General features: G+C 44.4%; 1 protein-coding gene across 11 annotated transcripts in view; it reads right to left on the bottom strand.

The window, feature by feature from the left end:
• Positions 1-23,124, bottom strand: part of FAM47E (family with sequence similarity 47 member E) — a 61,784-nt gene that overhangs the window by 11,002 nt on the left and 27,658 nt on the right. For 8 of the 11 annotated variants that reach the window (XM_053255425.1, XM_053255422.1, XM_053255423.1 and 5 more), the window contains 3 exons: positions 19,412-19,565; positions 11,907-12,083; positions 4,086-4,238 (listed from right to left, as the gene is read on the bottom strand). In XM_053255425.1, coding sequence (XP_053111400.1) covers positions 4,086-4,238; positions 11,907-12,083; positions 19,412-19,565 — 484 coding nt within the window. The remainder of the gene's footprint in view (positions 1-4,085; positions 4,239-11,906; positions 12,084-19,411; positions 19,566-23,124) is intronic. The other 3 variants (XM_053255426.1, XM_053255421.1, XM_053255428.1) reach the window with 2 other exon arrangements.

Here is a 23,124-nt window from a genome sequence, read left to right as displayed (position 1 = left end):
AACTTTAAGCCCCTCGGGGCGGCAGCGTTCCTCCCTGCCGCCCCGTTCCCCCCGTCGGCCGGAAGTGGCCGGAAGTTGCGAACGTGTGCCCGTCGTGCGTGAACGTGCATGTCTGCTGTGCGCGCACACGCGCTCGCAACTTCCGGCCACTTCCGGCCAATGGGGGGAACGGGGCGGCAGGGAGGAACGCTGCCGCCCCGAGGAGCTTAAAATTTATAGAATGCTGGTGGGGGGGGGTAACCCTCCCCTGCCCTTAAAGTACTACCCACGCCGTGCCGAAGATTTTTCGTGCACATCCCTATTGCATGTATGACCGTCTGCTTGAGGGGGTAGAAGTCATGGGGATGCATTCGGTAGAAAGAGCTCCTCGGTCTCAGGAGACAAATTTGTTCTCTCGAAGCCAAGGTGGCTCACCTGGAGAAGCTCATAGGCAGAGAAGTATGTGGATGAGACCCTCAGGGACATGGTAGAGGCATCCCACTCCACGGCTGACAGCTCCTCTGCTGTCATGGAGATTGGCGGTCCCGAGGAAGGAGAACATCAGTCTGAGGAAGAGGGGAATGCTTCCTTGGAAGGGACACCCTTCCTTGAGTGATGCACCCATATCCTCCCGCACAATGGATACTCCTCCATGGGTTGGGGGCCTCTTAGTAGTGAGCGATTTGATCATTAAGGGCATAGAAAGATGGGTTTGTGGCCTACATGTAGACCGCATGGTGACTCGCCTGCCTGGTGCAAAGTTGGTGGACATCACACAGTGTCTAGATAGGCTCTTATGCAGTGCTGAGGAAGAGTCAGCTGTCTTGGTGCACGTTAGCACCAACAATGTTGGAAAATGCAGTCCTAGAAGCCAAATGTAGGCTGCTGAGTAGCATATTGAAGTCCAAGGCTCCCAGGGTAGATTTCTCTGAAGTGCTACCTGTTCCATGTGCAGGGCCAGTGAGATAGGTGGAGCTGAGGGGTCTCAATCTGTGAATGAGACAGTAGTCCCAGGAGGAGAGGTTCAGATTCGTTAGGCACTGGGATACATTTTGGGCAAGCAAAGCCTGTACAAAAGGGACAGGCTCCCCTTGAAGCAAATGAAATTTTGTTCCATGAACTGTTATTCCTGGATACAAACTCTTCAGAAAGGTCAGGGAAGGGTGGACTGGGGGTGGGGTAGCATTGTATCTTAAAGAAGGGATAGAATCCAACAAGCTAAAAAACTTAGGAGGACCAGAGGCCTCCACAGAATCATTATGGGTGACAATAAGAGGACTGAAAGGAAATGTATACTAGTGACGTGCTATCACCCTCTGGATCAAAACACTGAGAGTGACCTAGGGTTGGAGAAGCAAATCAGAGAGGTGTCAAAGAGAGACTGAGCTGTAGTAATGGGTGACTTCAATTACCCTTACATAGACTGGACAAATTCATGTGCAAGTACTGACAGAGAGGCCAAATTTCTAGACATGCTAAATGACTGTGGCTTAGAACAGGGTCATGGAACCAACAAGAGAGAAGGCAATCTTGGACTTAATCCTGAGTGGTGCCCAGGACCTGGTGCGAGATGTCAGAGTTGTAGAGCCACTGGGGAACAGTAAGCATAGTGTATATTTGAGTGGAACATTGCCAATCCAATGCTCCAATCCAGTTGCATTGGAGTTCAGAAGAGGAAACTTCTCAAAAATGAGAGGACTGGTGAAAAGGAAGCTGAAAGGGAAAATCAGGAGGGTCATATATCAGAAGCAGAAAACCTGCCAGGGAGACAGTCGGACCCTTAGATGATAAGGGTGTGAAAGGGATTACAGGTGAAACTCGGAAAATTAGAATATTGTGCAAAAGTCCATTAATTTCAGTATGCAAATTAAAAGGTGAAACTGATATATGAGACAGATGCATTACATGCAAAGCGAGATAAGTCAAGCCTTAATTTGTTATAATTGTGATGATCATGGCGTACAGCTCATGAAAACCCCAAATCCACAATCTCAGAAAATTAGAATATTACATGGAACCAAGAAGACAAGGATTGAAGAATAGAACAATATCGGACCTCTGAAAAGTATAAGCATGCATATGTATTCAGTACTTGGTTTGGGCCCCTTTTGCAGCAATTACTGCCTCAATGCGGCGTGGCATGGATGCTCTCAGCCTGTGGCACTGATGAAGTATTATGGAAGACCAGGATGCTTCATTAGCGGCCTTCAGCAATTCTGCATTGTTTGGTCTCATGTCTCTCATCCTTCTCTTGGTAATGCCCCATAGATTCTCTATGGGGTCAGGTCAGGCGAGTTTGCTGGCCAATCAAGCACAGTACACTGTATACTTTTCAGAGGTCCGATATTGTTCTATTCTTCAATCCTTGTCTTCTTGGTTCCATGTAATATTCTAATTTTCTGAGATTGTGGATTTGGGGTTTTCATGAGCTGTACGCCATGATCATCACAATTATAACAAATTAAGGCTTGACTTATCTCGCTTTGCATGTAATGCATCTGTCTCATATATCAGTTTCACCTTTTAATTTGCATTACTGAAATTAATGGACTTTTGCACGATATTCTAATTTTCCGAGTTTCACCTGTATTAAGGAGGATAAGCAATTGCAGAGAAGCTGAATAAGTTTTTTTCATCTATCTTCATTGCAGAGGATACTGACCATATAGCCTCTCTGGAATTGAGCTTTTCAGGTATAGTGGCTGAAGAACTGGGTCAATTTGAGGTGACAAGGGAAGATGTTCTAAACTGTCTTGAAAAACAAAAAATCAACAAATTGCCAGGGCCATATGGCATCCACCCAAGAGTTCTGAAGGAACTCAAATGTGAAATTGCTGATCTCCTAGCAAAAATATGTAACTTGTACCTACGGTCAGGCTCTGTACCAGAGGACTGGAAAGTAGCTAATGTACGTACACTTGATCTTAGCCAAAAGGCCAAGAAGTGAAACGAGGTAGGAATAAATGGACAGTTTTCACAATGGAGGGAAGTAAAAATGCCCCCGCCCCTGCCACAGCTATGTGTACTCCAGTGCTCTTTAACTCGTTCGTAAATAATCTAGAAGTTGAGTTAAGCAGCGAAGTGGCCAAATTTGCACTAAACTTTTTAGGGCAGTGAAATCCAAAACAGATTGTGAGGAGCTCCAGAAAGACTATCTCCAAACTGGGTAAGTGGGTGACAAAATGGCAAATACAGTTCAATGTAAGCAAGTGTAAAGTGATGCATATTGGGGCAAAAAACCCCAATTTCACATGAACACTGATGCGGTCTGAGCTCTTGGTGACTGACTAGGAGAGAGATCTTGGGGTCGTGGTGGACAGTGCATTGAAAGTGTCGACAGCTGTGCATGGCAGCTGTAGAAAAGGCAAATTCCATGCTAGGGATCATTAGAAAGGTCATTAGAAAATAAAAATGCTTATATTATAATGCCCTTTTACAAATCTATAGTGTGGCCACATTTGGGGTACTGTGTACAGTACTGGTCACCATATCTTAAGAAGGACATTGAAGAACTGGGAAAGGTGCAGAAGAGGGCAACCAAGATGATCAGGGGCCTGGAGCACCTTCCTTATGAGGCTAGGCTACAGCATCTAGAGTTTTTTAATTTGGAAAAGAGGTGACTACAGGGAGACATGATAGAGATGTATAAAACTATGCATGAAGTAGAGAGAGTGGACAGAGAGAATTTTTTCTCCCTCTCTCACAACACTAGAACCAGGGGTCATCCCATGAAACTGATGGCCAGGAAATTTAGGACCGAACACAGCACACAATTAATCTATGGAACTATCTGCCACAGAATGTGGTGATGGCCACTAACTTGGATGGCTTTTAAAATGGGCTTAGACAAATTCATGGAGGACAGGCCTATCAATGGCTACTAGTCTTGTGGCTATAAGCTACTATACTCCAGCCTCAGAGGCAAGATGCCTCTAAATACTAGTTGCAGGGGAGCAACAGCAAGAGAGAGGGCATGGCCTCACCTCTTGCCTGTGGGCGTCTCAGAGGCATCTGGTGGGCTACTGTGGGAAACAGGATGCTGGACTAGATAGGTCTTGGGCCTGATCCCGCAGGGCTGTTTTTATGTTCCTATGGCACTTTTCTACCTGTTTGGCAGCTTTCTTCCTCAATTCCAGAAAGGTTTTCAGAGCTTCAGGGACTGTTTCCCAATCACTTGCTTTTTGCTTTTTCCATTTCTTGGGATGAAGGTACCAGGCTCCATATTTAAACTTCTCCCACTTTGGCTCAGAAGGCATCTGCTAAAAATAATTGGGATTTAGGTTTGTGTTCAAAGTATCTCAAGGCATTTTATAATGATGCACTTTCTTTTCTGTTTACAGTGGCTCACAAATGCATAATAATACTTAGCATGTATATAGACTTTTTTGTTATTCAAAACACTTTTTATACATCTATAAACCTTACAGTGGCCCTACAAATTTGAGCAGTATTGTTATCTCCAAATTGCGGATTGGGCAACAGAGACTGAGAGAGAATGCCTGGCCTAATGCCACCTACAGCAAGTAAAAGTAAAGTGTGCCGTCAAGTCAGTTTTTATTCCTGGCACCCACAGAGCCCTGCTGTTTTCTTTTGGTAGAATACATGAGGGGTTTGCCATTGCCTCCTCCCACTCAGTATGAGATGATGCCTTTTAGCACCTTCCTATATTGCTGCTGCCCAATATAGTACCAGCAGGGATTCAAACCAGCAACCTTCTGCTTGTTTGTCAAGCATTTCCCTGCTGTGCCACAATTCCCCCACAGTTCACAACTGTCAGGCCAGACTACACATTACACACAAAGCCACTTTGGGGTGACTGAGAGAGATGAGAAGTGGCAGGAGGAAAGGGCGCTGAACTGCTCACCATGATGACTGCTGGCTTCCAATGCCCTTTGCCCAGGATTTTCTCCCCTGTGGACTTTTAAATATATGTTTTCTCTCACAAACATGCATTTGAAACCCCACAGGTGGAAAGCTGTCTTAGAAGTGCAACTTGCTCCATCTGCAGTTCCCACCCACCTCAATACCCAAGCAGCTTTTCAAGCTAAAAGAGGGCTGTTGGGCTATAGTTGCAAGCATTTCTTGAACATGTAGTTTGGCCCTCAGCCACTACATTACAACAAACACAGCTTCATGGGGATGGGGGGCAGAAAGGGTGTCAAAAATTCTCTTTCTACATAACGTTAAAGCTAACAGAGCCCTCGACTCTATCGTATCTGGCTATCCTTTTCCTGATAGATAAGCCACAAGGCTCCTACCTTTGAAGATAAAACCTTAGGGTGATATGGCCTTAGAACAGTGTAAGTAATGCAAGTCTTTCGGTCATATACTTCTGAGTATGCATTCCATTGATATGTAAGTAATGGAGAAGTCATGGACTTGCAGACTGCTTGTGGACGCAGTACCAAGGAAGGCCAGCATGTGGCAATCTAAGACCATCTTTGAGATGTCCTCCACACAGATTTTTAGTGTGTGCCTTGATTAGACTAGGGCATTGTTGCTTTGAATGTTATGTTTTCCAACACAGAATCACTGTGTCAAAACAAGGGATGGATTTTGTAACATTTGAAAAGCAGTATAAGCATCTTTCCTGTGTGAGCAGAGGTGTTCAAGAGACTTGGGGCCCACCTGCAATACAAATTTAGGGTTTGTACAAAGCCACCTAATGGCGCAGCGGGGAAATGGCTTGACTACCAAGCCAGTGGTTGCCGGTTCAAATCTCCACTGGTATGTTTCCCAGACTATGGGAAACACCTATATCGGGCTGCAGCGATATAGGAAGATGCTGAAAGGATACTGCGCGGAAGGAGGCAATGGCAAACCCCTCCTGTATTCTACCAAAGAAAACCACGGGGCTCTGTGGGCTCCAGGAGTCGAAACTGACTCGATGGCATACTTTACCTTTACAGTTGAACTATAATGTTTCCCCCAACAAAGAGTCATGGGAATTCTAGCCCTAGCGCTTGCTTGGATCAACCCTACAATTCCCAGGGTTCCTTGAGGCAAAGGAGAAACTGTTGAACCTGTTTATGATGATCGTGTAGCTCTCTCCTCATATCTGCTAGGCCAGAAGTTCCCACCCTTGGGTCCCCAGATTGTGTTGGACTACAAGTCCCAGCATCCCCAGCCACAAAGGCCAGACATGTTGTAGTCCAACAACATCTGGGAACCCAAAGATGGGGACCGTTGTACTAGCTAAGCATGAGGCCCAAACGAAATGTTGCAGGGACGCATGGTTGTTACCATCCCACATTTCCTCAATATCATATAGTAAGTGTCAGGCCATCTGGAACCACCTAGAACCCTGACTTCTGCTAGGGCACTGCTAGAAACAAGCCAGGGGGACAGTATAATACTGGTCACATACATTCTGATTCTGGTGCCAAATCCAAAGTCCTTCCAGTGCCAAGTGAAGACTTACTGTATTTGCCCAGGCTCTTCAGCATGTTGCTAAACCATACTGTAGCAATCAGCCCCTCCCTTACCCTAAAGAGTGAACCGGAAGTGAATCCTGTCCTGTCTGTCAGGCAGTGACCTCTGGGGATCAACCACTCAGCACACGGTGACCGGGACCTAGAGGGCCTGGTGGAAGGAAGTGAGGGGGTCATTGTTCTGAGAAGGAGCCAGGAGGGCGATGAGAGAAGATGGGGAGCAGGCTTTGTGAGCACCAGCCATGAAGTCTGGCGGCCTCATGGCTAACAGCCAGCCTGGAGACTTCTCTCATGGAAGGACATCTGCAGATCCTTGAGAGACAGGATTGCAGGAAGTTTGAATTCTCTCCTGGAGTGGCTGAGTTCATGGAGAGTTCATGGGTTCATGGAGAGTTCATGGAGTTCATGGGTGAGTTCATGGAGAAAGGAAGCCAAGGGCTTTTTGGCTTCAGAAAGACTTAGACAGGGAATAGTGTGATAGCTAGCCTGCGTAAGACTATTTACTTTCCTTTTGTGCTTTGCAAATCCTTACAACTGATCTTTTGTGTTTTATCTGTAATGCAACCTTCTAAGAAACCCTAGTCTGAGCCCTTTTTATCCAACCAGGACTGTACCCTGTAAAGGGGCTTTTAAAGGTTCCTTGCAACTAGGAGTGCTTTTTAAAATCATCCTTGCAAATGAGTAACCACTATTTTAGAGTGTGCCACTCCAAATACCAGCTGGAGTGCTTTTTGAAGTATTCTTGCAAGTACTGAGTGTTTCTGTTACCTGTAACTAAATGTTGGGAGAGCCACAGACTGAAGCAGTCTGTAGTATTTTTGAATAAATATTTTATCTTTTTGTTCTTTATATTTCACCTACCTCTGAGTGGATTTTTAACTCAGGAAAAATGGGTTTTACTCTAGTGCAAACATGCCTCAATGTTAATTGTTCAGCAACCTACCAAGTTCTCTCACCAGTCAGTCATGTTTATTTACGGTCATAGGCCAAAATTTAAAGCATACATAATAATACACATATGATATAATAGTAATATATACAGAGATCCAATATTATCTCATCCTAATCAGCAGTTTCCAGTTTACATAATCTGGTTGACCATCTGTTGTCTAGCATTCTTAGCTGCCTCACAAGTTCTCTCACCATGTGGAAGCTGCACGTGGAGGGGGTTTTGTATTTTTTCCCATTGGTAAAAGGAGAGTTTCCCTGGAATTTCACCCACACCAGGGAGGGATTAAACTCTGTTAAAAAGTGGGCATGATGGTAGCGGTTACCAAAGGGACAGTTTTAGGTTTTAAAGGAACAGTCTTTGTTGAGCAAACATGGAGGGAATGAATCAGCATTTTCCTTACCCCCCAAGTGGGTTTGCCTTAATACAAAGGCTGGGCTTAAATCAGCTATTTGCTACACATACCCACTATAAAAGAGGATAATAAACCCAATAATGCCAACATAAATTTAAAAGCTCATATTGGCTTTATCAGCCCTATTATCCTCTTTTATTTCTTCTATTATTTAGAATTGTTTTGTGGTATTGCAATACATTTTAGTTTTCTCGGGGTAAAATTGTGATAAAAAATTTATTATTCTTGTAATAAAAACAACCTGGGAGTTTTTAATGAAAGGGCAGTTTATAAGTTTTTAAATGAATTTAAAAAATAAAAATAATTCCATTCTGTTTTTGTTCACCTTTGCTCCAAACCTGTTCCGGAAGAGGAATCTTGCAGAGTACAAAAGCATGTTTAACTAGCTGATTGGCATAATCAGAGAATCTACTTGACCTATGGATGTCTCTCATTTTGCGGAAATCACAGAAGCATGTTGATCTTATTTCAAGCACAACACATACATTGCACTACCCTACTGAGAGCAATTTCCTTAGTGAGTCATTATATGAAGTGGCTTTGAGAGCTGTGTGGCTTTCAGTTTCCCTCTGATGTCAATATTATTTTCCAGTAGTGCCAGCATGAAAGGGAAAAGGAAAATCCAGGCAAAATACAAAGTGCTAGTTATAACTTATAAAGCCCTAAACAGCTTAGGCCCTGGGTATTTGAGAGAACGTCTTCTTCATTATGAGCCCCACCGTCCACTGCGGTCATCTGTGGAGGTCCGTCTCCAGTTGCCACCAATTCGTCTGGTGGCCACACAGAGACGGGCCTTCTCGGTTGCTGCCCCAGGACTATGGAATGCGCTCCCTACTGAGATACGATCCTCCCCATCTCTGACAATTTAAAAAATATATTTAAACCCATCTTTCTACTCAGGCTTTTTCAGCTTCTTGATAATGTATAGGTTTTTAATTCTGTGATTGATTTTTAAATTGTTAGTTTTCATTGTTTTTATGTGTTTTTATATGTGTTTTTACCTGTTTTATCATTGTGAACCGCCCAGAGACACGAGTTTGGGGTGGTATAAAAGTGTGATAAATAAATAAATAAACAAGAGCACTAAATGGAAGTCCTTATATTAAAAAGATAGCCAGTTAAAGGGACACCAGTGGCAGTGGCGGGAAAGGCTCCATCTAAAACCCTGGAGAGTTACCAGTTATGGTTGACACTATTGGGTTAAATGGACCATTGGTCTCATTCAGTATAAGGCTGTTCCATATCTCTATATCTATTCTCTATACATATTATTTTTCATGGAAATTTGAATGAAGTGACAAATTGAAGGAAGAACATGTAGCTTCTCTAGTATGGATAAGTTGCTAATTTGCCAAAAATACTGATAGGAACATTGATGGGAACAGAAAGAAGAGGAGGAGGAGAAAAAATGAGGTTAAACAGGTTAGCAATTACATGTTCGAGTGTAAACTTTATCTAGCCTATTAGCTTAGCAGCTGCTTTGTCACACCCAACACTTTGAAATAAGAGTTTCTTATTGACCCTCAGGAAGAGGCACTCTTGCCCCTGGCCTTCCAGAAGTCCAGGGCCTCCACACCCCCTGGGGGGCCTCCAAATCCTCCTTAGTTGTCCTGGGTGGCGCTGGCCAACCACTGTGCTGGGCAGCCAAGTGTGACCTTGGCTTTAGAGACAGAGGGGGAGTGGGAAAAGAAATATGTGGATGGGAATATGTTAAGTTGCATGTTGAAATGTTTCTGCTAATGCATATTTACATAAACATACCTGTTTTATATAGTTGCTGTTTGTGCCCTCAAGCACCCACATGTTAAAAATACTGTCTGTCACGGTGCGTGTGTATGTATGTGTGCATGTGAAGGGGCCTCCGATGGCCTTTAGGTCTATGCTTCAAAATTACCTAGGTGCACCTCTGCCCTCAGGCATTGTGGCTGGGGATGATGGAAGTTGTAGTTCAACACCACATGGGAGCCAGGTTTGAGAAACCTGCATTCAGAGCAGCAAAGAGGGAAAAAGACAATGGAGCACAGCCCACATAGTAGTTCTGCTGCATAAGCCCCCATTGAAATGAGCTGTATAACAACAGGGAACTTCATTTTGATGAGGCTTGTGAAAGAGAACTTCCTTGGCTGACTATTCCTTTGTTATGGATGGCCAGTTGATGGCTCTTCATGGGAGGAGTGATCTCTTTTGATACCTGGGCACTTTCCAGATTTGCCACACAACAGCAGCAAAATGTAAACAGCACGGGGAGCAGTCTTGCAAAAACTAACAACCTGAAAAAACAGCAACTTCTTTGCGCCAGATATACGACGTCATAGCACTATATCACAGCGATTAAATTCGAAACAAGACATTGGAAATATGAAAGGCACCCTCCTGTCAGTGTAGGGACTGCAGTGTCACAACACAAGAAGTGTGGAAGCACACTTCAGAGATTTGCCATGACCCCGTTGCAGGGGGTAATCTGGAAAGCGCCCTGGGGAACTCTCTTGTATTCTGAAGGAGGAAGCCATCACACCTTGGGAAAAGTGGTGCCCTGCCCCTTCCAGCTTGTGGGGTGGGAAGGTCTGTGCATATGTGTATAGAAATGAGAATTTGCAGTTTGGAAGAGACAGAGAGGGGTGCGGGGGTTGTGAGTTGACTGAAAGCACCTTGAAAGTTCAGGGTCTCTCTCTCTCTCTCTCTCTGGATCCATGGTGGGTAGCAAATTTGTTGCTTTATAAGAATGCCTGTGTTTGTGTATGCTCTGCTTGTATATTTTTAAATAAAACAATATTACACAAATGCCATTAAATTCTCAGTGTTCTCTCTCCTTCAAAGAAAACCAAGGCCAAGTAGCACTACCAGAAATTGGAAAGTGGGGAAACATCACACAACCATATCTTGAGCTATCCAGCCATCTTACAGCCTTCCTCTAGCTGTTCTAGTATTAGATTTGACAAAATGGCAGGGGATTGCTGTGAGGAAGATAGAGTAGCATCTTTGTTTGTCATTTAAGACAAAACGTCTGGACGGATGCTCACAAGCTAGATTTGTGCAGCAGGGCAGTATACATTATTTCCATCTGTTAATGGTGGTTTTCCATGCATAATCATTTGCAGACCAAGTCCCCCTAATGTATCTTTGTGATGAAATAAGATGGGAGTGTAAATAGTTAAAGTTGTTTGGATAAGAGGGGGTTAAAGCCCAGTAGCTGAGTCCAGAAACCCAGTGGGGGAGGGGAAAACAGAGTCAGGATAATTCAGTTCGAGAGAGTGTCAGTTAGATCTCTCTCTCTCTCTCTCTCTCTCTCTCTCTCTCTCTCTCTCTCTCTCTTTCTGTGTGTCTGAGCTACAACCTGAAAGAACCTTCAGGGAAGGTTCTGAAAAAAATAAATACCATTGTAACTCTAATATACAAGCTCTGGGAAGAAAGAATGGTAAAACTGAGGCTCAAATAAGTGCTTAAGCCAGAAGTGAAAGAAAGTGTACTGTTCTATAAAATAGATCATTCTGTAACCAATCAAGAGAACTGAAAACCTCAGCAACTGTAAATTACTAAATCTTTGTTTCATGAAATAAGCCAATTATTTCAACTTATTTCATGAAATAAGCAAATTATGTCTTTGTACCCTCACGCCTACCTTCCTACGTTACCTAAGCTGAATACCCCATAAAGAGAGTTCTTTTTAATTAATAGAGCATAGATATAGATATAGAAAATTATTTTAGATGTACCCGGCGCTAATCCCATGTGTGGCAGGGAACATAAGGCCGATGGACAGGCCAGCGAATGGGCAGGCATGGCAGGTAGAGAAAGCGGCAGGATGGGGAGAGAAAGCGGTAGTGGCGGGGGGGGGGGGAGAAAGAGGCGGCTGGCCAAAAAAAGCGGCTGGCCAGGTAGCCGAACAAAGAGAAAAAAATTGGAGGAGGGGGAAGGGCTGAGAACGAGGGGCTGAGAAAGAGGGAGAACTAGAGGTGCAGATGCTCTATGCCCAGGCCAGCTATTATATGTTAAAATATTAAATATATGGTGGCAACGAAACAAGACCCTGTGGGGAAGATTAGGAAGTAAAAACACACAAAACCTGCCCCCTCTTGCCACAATTTTCTCCACTGATACCACTTTCTGTGTTGACATGCTTTGGACCACTTACCTTGACAGTACTTTTAGTTTCCTGAATCTCAGGCCTTCCCAGGCACTCTCTTAGTTCTGCTGGGACATGGTATAGCTCCACAATTTTAATGGGTGCTGCTGTCTTGGACTTCGATTCATACCTGGTGTCAAACAGTTTCATGACAGTGGCTTCATCGATGTTATACTTTTCACCTCCCTAGAAATATAAGCCAAGCACACACCCATGAAGGAGGCAGCAGTTTGTCATTGCCAAACACTGTCTAGGGAAGAGGTTTCTAGAAAACTAGCAGGGAACAGTGTTTTTCTGCAGATGGGGCTAGGGGGAGGGCTGGCTGGTCTCCGATTCCAATGCAGTTGGGAACAATTGTCATGTAGCTCAGTTACAAATCTTGGAGGTCATGCACATGACTTTGTTGGGGTGGGAGGGTGGGAAACAGGCTCCTCCCAATTTCCCCACACACAATCACTCTTCCTTACAACTCTGCTACTCTCCACGGCACACAAGCTGAGCCAAGCCACAGTGAGTGGCAGAGCCGGGAGCTGGAGGAGGAAGTCCTCCGGCATCCCACAATGCACCGTGCTAGGAGCATGGTGCCCGGAGCATGCACACAACTGGGGACTGGGGTAAAAGAGCACGCTCACACCCTTCAACCCCAGTAAAAACCCAAGTAACAGACTCGGGTTACCAGGCAAGGCAGTGCCAGGATCAGGCCCAATCCTGGCGCTCCATACAAGCAGCCCTACCCAGGTCTCAGTTTACTCATCTTTAAGCTCCATGAACCAAGTGTGGGCACAAGACTGCAGTCTTTTGGGACTTGTACATACAGTCTCAAGCTGCAGTACTTCACTTCACTTCTGTGCTGTCTGTGTGGCCAGCTAAGGCTGTGTTCATATTTGCTCCTCTCCAATAGCAATAGTTTTATTCCAGCAGTAACTTCTGCAATAAAGTACTTCATCTCAGTAGATGTGGGAGTACAGAACTGAACAACATTTACTCTCCAGGGCATTGGTAGCGTGGATACTACATGACAGAAGCATTTGATTGCTGATAAACTACTGCCATTCGAGAGTGTAGGGGTAAATGCACTTCTACTGTGTTTTCTCCCCCACAAATGCTCAAAGGTAGGGTTGACATATTCTGGCTTTCCAAATCCGAGTGCCTAATTTGCATATCATGTAAATTGGCTTGAAAATAAATTTTGAGCAGAATAGTGACTGCACATTTTGCTCCATAATTCTGCTTCTATAAGGGCTAGAACCTAGCTCCCCCCCCTTTTTTTTTTTTAATGAAAGCTGAAATCCAGGCGAATCTGGGTGCGCTAAGCAACCTGGGTGAAAACTGAAATTCCAGGGGGCATGGCAACTCTCATGTCAGGGCTTTCTTGAACTTTCTGTTTTTCTCATAATGCTTTCAAGACACAATTTACAACTAAGGGAGGCAAGATAGAAATTTATGAAATTACGTCTAATGTGAAGAAAGTGGGTAGAGGGACATATTTCTCCCTCTTGCACACCAGTGGAGGGAGGCCAGCAGCGGCCCATGTCCAGCCACCACTGCGGCCCCCTCGCCCCGACTCCTACATCTGATGACAGACGCGGGCAGTTAGCCATGCCCCCCGCGTCTGACGTCGGACGCGGGGGCGTGGTCTCTAGCTCCCAAATGGACTAACCTTGCCCCCGCATGTCTGATGTCAGCTATGGGGGGGCTGTCGGGGCCGCGAGGCGTGGCCTCTGAGGGGCTGCAGCCCAGGTTTTTTTTAACCCAGTCGCTCAATGGTGGTTACGCCCCTGCTCTTGCATGATCCAAGGATTCATCTGATGACATTGATTGGCAGTAGACACACCAAAAAAGGTCTTCTCCACACAATGCATACTTAATTTATGGAACTCACTGCCACAAGATGTGCTGACGGCAACTAGCTTAGATAAGAACATAAACATAAGAACAGCCCTGCTGGATCAGGCCAAAGGCCCATTTTGTCCAGCATCCTGTTTCGCACAGTGGCCCACCAGATGCTGCAGGAAGCCACAGGCAGGAGTTGAGAGCATGCCCTTTCTCCTGCTATTACTCCCCTGAAACTGGTACTCAGAGGCATCCTGCCTTTGAGGCTGGAGGTGGCCTTTAGCCCTCCAACTAGTAGCCAATGATAGACCTCTCCTCCATAAAGTTATCCAAACCCCTCTTAAAGCCATCCAGGTTGTTGGCTGTCACCACATCTCGTGGCAGAGAATTCCACAAGTTGATTATGCATTGTGTGAAAAAGTACTTCCATTTGTTGGTTCTAGATTTCCTGGCAACCAATTTAATGGGATGACCCCTGGTTCTAGTGTCTAGATGGAAAAAAATGGCAAGTTGCTTTTAAAGTCTAGATGACTTTAAAAGGAAATTAGACAAATGATAGAGGACAAGTTTATCTATGACTATTAGCCATGATGACTAAATGGAACCTCTGCATTCAACAACAACAACAAATATTTATATATCGCTTCCAAAGCGGTTTACATAGAGAAATAAAAATAAATAAATAAGATGGATCCCTGTCCCTGAAGGGCTCAGAAGCAACAACAATACAACAATATGACAGATATTTATATACCACTTTTCAACAAAAGTTTCCAAAGCAGTTTACATAGAGAAATAAAATAAATAAAAAGAAATATATAAATACATAGAGAAATTCATTCATTCATTCATTCAATTTCTATACTGCCCTTCCAAAAATGGCTCAGGGTGGTTTACACAGAGAAATAACAAATGAATAAGATGGAACCCTGTCCCCAAAGGGCTCACAATCTAAAAAGAAACATAAGATAGACACCAGCAGCAGTCACTGGAGGAATGCTGTGTTGGGGCTGGATAGGGCCAATTGCTCTCCCCCTGCTCAATCACCACTTTTAAAGGGTGCCCTCTTTGCTCAGTTAGCAGGGGATAGTTAGAAACCCTATTCAGGCATTATACTGCAGTTGTCTGTACACTTGTACATGTTTGTCTGTGAATGACTGTACCTGAGTTCATTTTAAAAAATGAATCTGGGTATGTTATGTAGTGTACAGTTCTGTACTTGTGTACGTGTACACTAATTGTACAAGAGCTGAAAAACAGGTTGCTTACCTGTAACGAGTGATCTGGTAGTGGTTCCACACATTCATAAGGACTGGGTTCTGCGCCTGTGCAGACCACACTTCGGATGGAATTCTTTAGCTCCTTGCGATGCCCAACCACCAGCAGCGCGTGGCTGCAGTACTCTTAAACGGTGGTTAGGCATCCCCTTTCCTCAGTTTCTTGGTGATAAGCCGACTTGCTCAACTGAGGATGACTGGCACTCAAAGAAGACCTTTCTATTGGTATGCACCGTAGCACTTTCTAGATTGTAGCAATACGTACAGCGGGGACGGAAGGGCGGGTCTTATGAACGTGTGGAACCACTACCAGATCACTCGTTACAGGTAAGCAACCTGTTTATCTGCTAGTGGTTCCAACATCCATAAGGACTGGATGAATCACAAGCTGTAGAGTATGGAGGAGGGTGCATGAGGCTATGGTAGGACTCTCTTCAGCACTGCTCACCCGAAATTTGCCGCTGCTGCAAGTCTTATGTCCACAGCATAATGTTTGACAAATGTCTGATGAGAAGCCCATGTGGCTGCCAAACAAATGTCCTGGAATCCAATGCCTGACAGATGCGCCGCCGACGCTGCATAAGCTCTGGTGGAGTGTGATGGTTTGCAAATCTGTTAAGTCTCCTTTCTTTGCTATGGGTATGTAGACTGACCTCTTCCAATCTGTTGGCCACTGTGTCATTCTCCAAATTTCCTGGCATAGTTTGGTCAGAGCCTTGACTGATTCGTTTTCTGTTGCCTGCCATATTTCTAGAGCTATCCCATCAATTCCTGCAGCCTTCCGACTTGGTAATGACCAGAGTGCTGATCTAACTTCATCTTCCCATACTAGAGGTTCTTCCAAGTAGGGAATATCTTCTAGAGTCTCTTGGATGTTGACATCCCTGCTGTACAGATTTTCAGTATACTCCTTCCATCTCTGTTTGATCTTCTCTAAATCAGTTACTATCTGTCCTTTGGCATCCCTTAACATACCAGTTTGAGGTTGGAACCTCCTTCTGAGTTCAGAGATCTTTTGGGAAACTTCCCTTGTTTTTCCATGTCTGTTTCCATCCTCAAGGTCTTTACAGTTGTCACTGTAGTACTGCTCCTTGTCTCTTCTAACAATTTTATGAAATTCCCTATTAACTTCCTTCCTGAGGCCTTTATCTTTCTTGACTTTGGCTTCTATCCTCTTCTTGGCAATTTCCACTGTCTGTTTTGACATCCATTTTGCTTTCTTCTGTTTCTTGGTCTTTGGCAGTCTCTTTTCACATTCATCCTTAACAACTTCTTTGATTTCATTCCACAGTTCCCCTGGTTCCCTATCAATGAAGTTCAGAGCTTCAAAGCAGGTCCTGATATTCTCCTTGAAAATTGTGGGTACATTCTCATGATCATATTGTGGAAACTGGATAGCTTTGTTTTTCCACTTTAGCTTGACTTGGAACTTGCACATGAGCAGTTCGTGATCTGTTCCACAATCGGCCCCTGACCATGTCTTGCTGTTATAACTGAGCTCTTCCACCTCCTTGCACCAATAATGTAATCAGTTTGATTTCTGTGTACTCCATCTGGTGATGTCCATATGTATAGGCGCCGTTTTGGTTGTTTGAAGAATGTGTTAGCAATGAAGAGATCATTGGCTTGGCAGAAACTAAGAAGTCATTCTCCTGCTTATTTCTGTTTCCTAGGTCATACAGTCCGACTGTATTTTCCTCCTTACCATTTCCAACTTTGGCATTCCAGTCACCACCAGCAACGTATCTTGCTTGCATGTTCTGTCAATTTCAGACTGAACCTGAGCATAAAACTCATCAACTTCCTCTTCTTCTGCTTCAGTCATTGGGGCATAGATTTGAAAAACTGTCATGTTAAAGGATTGTCCATGAAATCTAATTGATATTATTCAGGCACTGATCACATTGTATCCAAGTACTGTCATTGCTATATCCTTCCTGAATATGAAAGCAACACCGTTCCTTCTTTGTTTTTCGTGTCCTGAGTAGTAAATGGTATGATTTTCTGACGGAAAGTGTCCTGTTCCAGTCCATTTTAATTCACTGATGCCCAAGATGTCAATCTGTAGTCAATTCATTTCATTTTTCACTGTGTTGAGCTTATCCATATTCATGCTCCTTACGTTCCACGTTCCCACTGTAATTCTGTCTTTGCAGATTTGGATTTTCTTTTCCCACATGGCAACATCAGCCACAAGACATCAAAAAGGCTTTAATCTAACGATGTCATAAACACCATCGGTATCTGAGAGATCCTCAGCTCTTCCTCAGTAGCATGTTGAGTACCATCCAACCTGAGGGGCCCATCATCTGGCACTACATCAATAAACATTCTATTTTATCTATCCATGTGGTTTTCTTGGTAAAATACAGGAGTGGTTTACCATTGCCTTCTCCCGTGCAGTATGAAATGATGCCTTTGTCGTTGTCACTGAAGCGATTGTCCACCTCAAGCACCTTCCTATATCACTGCTGTCCAATATAGGTGCCTGCTTCATTTAGCTGGGCATCTGGGATGACCTTCACGCTTTGGGTGACCCTACTGGGAGCATACCTCCCGGCGTACTTCGCTCATCACTCCCAGGAACACACACACACCCGCCACAATGAGGCAGCATAGCAGGACTTGGGGTGGGGGGCTGGTCATATAAAGCAGCCTTTATTTTGAAAAAAAGGAAAGAAGGGTGGTAGATCCCCTTTTACACCAAGAGACGGAAAATTCCCTTTGACCAGTCAAGCCTAATGTGATCAAAACCCACTCACAAGGTCACCTGAATGATTGGATGCAACTCTGTCACCCACCACTTTCCTATCTTCAACTCATGATGCTCCAGAGGAAAGTTGGGGACACACACCAGAGATCACATGCACAGCTAAAAAAGAGCTTCCTTCCTAAAGGCCACAAATGAGGCATCAGCACGGAAGTCATCAAAGATCTTTTACAAGCCTCATTAGGCTCTTTGCTCCCCCAGCTCTTCCAGAGAGGCTGTTTCAGAATGTTGCAGTGCTAATTACAGTCTCAAGATTACTGCCAAGAAAAAAACTCATATCTTTTCATTTACCTGGCAACATTTCCTGCAGGCAAAATATTTGCTCCATCCTCTGCCCCATTACTGCTTTAGGGGGCCTTCACAAGATCAAAGCCACAACACGCTACAGATCTGTCACAACACAGCCTTTCACTGATGCTGATTCAGCAAGCCTGAAACAGAAAGCCTTTTCCAGTTCCTCTCCCCTCACCGCAACTGCAAGAGGTTAAGAAATATATGTCAAAGTTCCCATATATGCCTCTATATTCTGGTCTGGAGGAGTGGACAGTCTTACATCTATACTTGGCATGTTAGCAATAGGGAACTTTAAAGAAAGCTTTAAAAAATGACATTACAGCAAAAATGCTAGATGTGGTTAATGTGTCAGTGATGCCCTGAATTGAGGTAGGCGGCATAAAGGTCAAAATACTGCAGAGGTTCTGTGCAAGGACTACATGCATTAATGGAGGATGACAGAAGTTCGAGACAAGCCATACTAAGCGTGGCCAATTTGAGGTTCTCCACTACAGTTGGACTACACTACCCATCATCCTCCATCACAACTGTATCTGGCAATGATAGAAGTTGTAGTCCAACAACTGCTGGAGAGCCTCAGATTGGCCACTCCTGAGCACTACATGATCAGAATAATCCCAGGGTCCGAATGTGCACTTTGAACTGCAGATTTGGTAATGATATAGCCTATCTGCTTGCTCTCCCATGTTAAAAAGAAAAACTCACTAAATGTAGAAACATAAAATGCCAGGAAGAAAGCTTTCTTCCCACTGAGTTATTATTCTACATGCTGGCATCTCTAAAACATGCCGCTCCCGCCTGTACTCTGAAGTGGTCCAGCCCTAGGACTGCACCATATGGCAGGTTTGCCCTCAGGCACATCATAATCATAAAAAGCAAGGGTCGGAAGGGACAGCAGGTGCCTTGTTCTTCTTTGGGCCTAAGCATTTCCAGCAGCCTTTGCAGTTCACATAGGTGCCTGCTTCCTGAAAATAATTTGCTTTCCCTTTATGTAAGCAGATTTTTTTGCATTTAGTTAAATCACACAGAGAGCCTTGATAGTTTTGTCCTGCCCCATGATCAACTGACTTCGTTCTTTGGCTTCCTTGGCTGCCTTTAAAAAGCAACGAAAGACCTTGCTGTTTATTCAGGCCTTTGCCCCTTAGGCCTGCTGTTCTCTTGCTGCTCTGTCTGTATTGTGGTTTTTAAATGTTAATTTAATGAGACTTTTATGGATTTTATTGTCATACATTAACTTTTGTAAATTGCCTTGGGATAAATTTTATGAAAGGTGATATAGAAATCTAACTATAAATAAATAAAATAATTTGTTTCCAATCTGCCATGACAGTTCTACTTACCATTGCGCTTACCCACTCACAGAACTCCTTGGTTACACGCTTTACATTCTCATCCAAGGGAGGGACGTAGCCTATTCTGGCTGCCCTCTCTCTCTCAGCCACCCTTTTTTTACTAAACCATGTGTAAGGGTTCTTGCTTTTAGGCAGCCAGGACCTAAGGACAGGAGAAATACACGATCATCAAATATAAGTGACACTCTTTAAGGCCTACAAATGATGATATAAACAAATTGCTTACCTGTCACAGATGAACCTTGAGTGATCCTAGGTATTCACACCACTGGGATCTGTGCCTGTGCAGGAGCCCATTCGGGAGAATTCTAAAAGCTTCACACGATGCTCCCAGCTCCGCCTATGATGCACATGCGTCCATCAGAAGGGGCGGCCAGAGCATCGCCATCCTCTGTTCTTGGACTGCCGGACTTCAGCTACCATCGTAAGAGGAACTGGATAAAGTGAGTGAGAGAAAAGGTAAGTAACTTATTGACGTGGCCCAGAATATGACCTCCAAGGAAGAGGGGAGGTCGGGTGGGATGTGTGAATGCCTAGGATCTCTCAAGTATCATCTGTTACAGGTAAGCAAGCTGTTTATCCTTGACGTGATCCCAGCGTATTCACACAACTGAGAGATTAGCAAGCTCCTACAGGAGGTGGGTGTCCTGGATTTACCTCATGTTCGGCTAGGATAGAACTTGCTTTAGGACACCCCTTCCAAAATGTGCATCTTTGGAAGATCGGAGGTCCAGCGCATAGTGTTTAATGAAGGGGTGATCCGAAGACCATGTGGCAGCTCTTCAGATTTAACCCATGGAGACACATGATAGATTGGCGGCTGAGGAAGTTACTGTCCATGTAGAATGGGCCTTGATGCCCTTGGGTGGAGTTTTGCCCTGACACTTGTAAGTCTCTATAATGGCTTGCACAATCCAGCGGGATAAACATTGGTGAGTGATCCTTATGCCCTTCTTGTTTTTCCTATAGGACACACAAAGTCTAGGATCCTTGTGAAAATGCCAGGTCCTGTCAAGGTAGAAAGCCAATGCCCTGTGAACGTCCAAGGTGTGGAGGGAGCGCTCCAAATCAGACTATGGGTCACGAAAGAATGCTGGCAAAATAACATCCTGATCAATGTGGAATATAGAATTTATTTTTGGAATAAATGACAAGTCAGTACACATGACTACTTTGTCTTTGTGAAACCTGATATGGGGGGTCAGATCTAAGAGCACACAATTCCCCCATTCGTCAGGCAGAAGTAACGGCTACGAAAAAAGCTGTTTTAATCGACAAATATCGGAGGGGTATGGAAATCATGAGTTCAAAGGGGCTACTCATGAGGCAAGCCAGAACCAAAGAGAGAAACCGGGGCACGTGTTGCCAGGGCATGTTCATGCGAGTAAAGGTTTTCCAGACCCCTGAGAAATTTTTTGGAAAGCGGGTAGAGAAAAAAAACAATAGAGTCGTCTATACCTGCATGACAGCTAGATATGGCCGCTAGATGGACCCTAAGGGATGTATTGGAGAGTCCAGCCAATTTCAGGCTAGATAGAAAATTTAACACTTGCAAAATGGTAGCCACCATTGGTAAGAAGGAATGCTCCTCCACATATAGTGCGAAGCGCTTCCATTTTGCTGCATAAGTCTTCCTAGTAGAGGCTTTTTTCTCGTTAAAGAGGATTTGCTCTAACATGAGTTCACTGGGCATGATTCTTCACGCAGTGAGTTTTAGCATTTTGACATCGGGGTAAAAAACCTGACCATGGTGCATGTATAAATTTGTTTGTATAAATTTGTAGATCCAGGGTCACTGGTAGAAGCCATTTACTGCCTTTGGAACACCACAACACTGTAGAATACCACACTTGTCGTGGTCAGTCCAGAGTGATCAGGATGGAATTGGTCCCTTGGTAGAGGATTCTGTTTAGTACTAGTGGGATCAGAGGTAAAGGGGGGAATAGGTAATAAAACATTTCATCCCACAAGAGAAGGAAAGTGTCTCCCAGTAAGTTGATGCCCACACTCACTCTTGAACAGAACAAGTCGCATTTTGCATTCTCCTCCGATGCGAACTAGTCTATCTTTGGGAGTACCCATGTGTGAAAGATGGGGGACAGGTAGGTCATAGATAGGTTCTATTTGTGAACGTCTGAGTGGTGCAATGTGCGACTCAGTGTGTCAGCTTCTACATTGTCCACCCCCCTCATGTGAATTGCTATTGGGTAGATACCATGTTGAATGCACCAATCCCATAGTTTCAATGCCAGGCTGCACAAGGGATGTGACACAGTACCACTCTCATTGTTCACGTATGTGATAGCTGCCGTGTTGTCCATCACGAGTTGGACCACTTTCCCCTGTAGCAAAGGCCTGAAGGCTTTCATTCCCAGAAAACACGCCAATAGTTCTAGGACATTTATGTGTAATTGTTTCTGAGTTCTTGTCCAAGATCCATTGACATGGTAAGTCAGGCAATGTGCTCCCCAACCAGAGGTCAGGACCACTTGTGGGAAATGGAGTTGAAATGGAATCCCGTGGTCCAGATGTGCTCAAAGGGACCACCACTGGAGGGAATCCCATATATTTTGTGGTAGGTACATAATCTGCATCGGTGAGCCGTATAGGAGATTGAAGTTCTTCATGAACCAGAGTTGCAGAGGATGCATGCAAAGTTTCGCACGGGTGACAAATACAAGTGCAAGTACAAGAGGCCATTAGACATAAAATAACTTGTATCTGGTATGCTATTCTCACTGGAGACATTATAGCTAAATTCACATGGTGGATCAGTTTGAGGATTTGCTCCTCCGGGAGGAAAACCCTCTGGCTGGCTGCATCCAGCAAAGCTCCTATGAATAGGACAGACTTCAAAGGAATCATTTTGGATTTTTTGTAGTTGACATGTATGCCCAAATCTTTGAGAGTGAGCATGAATGTTTGCAAGTTCTGCTCCAGTTTGTCCTTTGATTGGGCTGTCAAAAGTCCTTTGACTGGGCTGTCAAAACCCATTTATCCAAGTACGGTTATACTTCCATCCCAAGGCAACAGATATGAGCTATTACTACAGCCATCACCTTTGTAAATACCCTTGTGGTGGTGGAAATTCCAAAAGGTAGGACTTTGTACTGCTAAACTTGAGGACTGACCATAAAATGAAGATATTTCCTGTGTTGGATGTATTAGGATATGAAAATAAGAATCCTTTAGGGCGATGGCAACAAACCACCTGTCTCCTATCAGGAGCCTGATCAGGGATGCAATTGAGATCATGTGGAATTTGGTTGTTTGTATAAATTTGTTGAGTGTCCTCAGGTCCAGGACGGGCTGGATCCCCCCGTCCTTCTTCAGCACTTGGAGGTATCGGGAATTGAACCCGTCCAGGTGGTGAGATGGCGGGATGGGTTCTATCGCATCCTTTTGCAGAAGGGAAACAACCTCTTCCAAAAGGGCAGGGGTTGGAGCACTGGACCTTATGCCCATAAACTTGGGAAGAGTATAGAATTGTATGGCATACCCCATTTTAACTATCAAGAGAACCCATCTGTCTGTTGTTATTAGCTTCCTATTTGCCAGGTTATCCGCTATCTTGGGGACCAGGGGAGGATGGTCCAAGGCATCAAAGGTTCTGTTTTGAGTTCTCACCCTGCTTGGGACGTTAAGCGGGTCTCCCTCTCTACTGGAAGGGTCTAGAAGGTCTAGAAGATTTCTTGAAGTCT

This window comes from Hemicordylus capensis, chromosome 5 (assembly GCF_027244095.1).
Source record: "Hemicordylus capensis ecotype Gifberg chromosome 5, rHemCap1.1.pri, whole genome shotgun sequence".
Taxonomy (NCBI): domain Eukaryota; kingdom Metazoa; phylum Chordata; class Lepidosauria; order Squamata; family Cordylidae; genus Hemicordylus; species Hemicordylus capensis.
The sequence above is the reverse complement of the archived record's forward strand: the minus strand, read 5'-3'. Positions and strand labels throughout refer to the sequence as shown.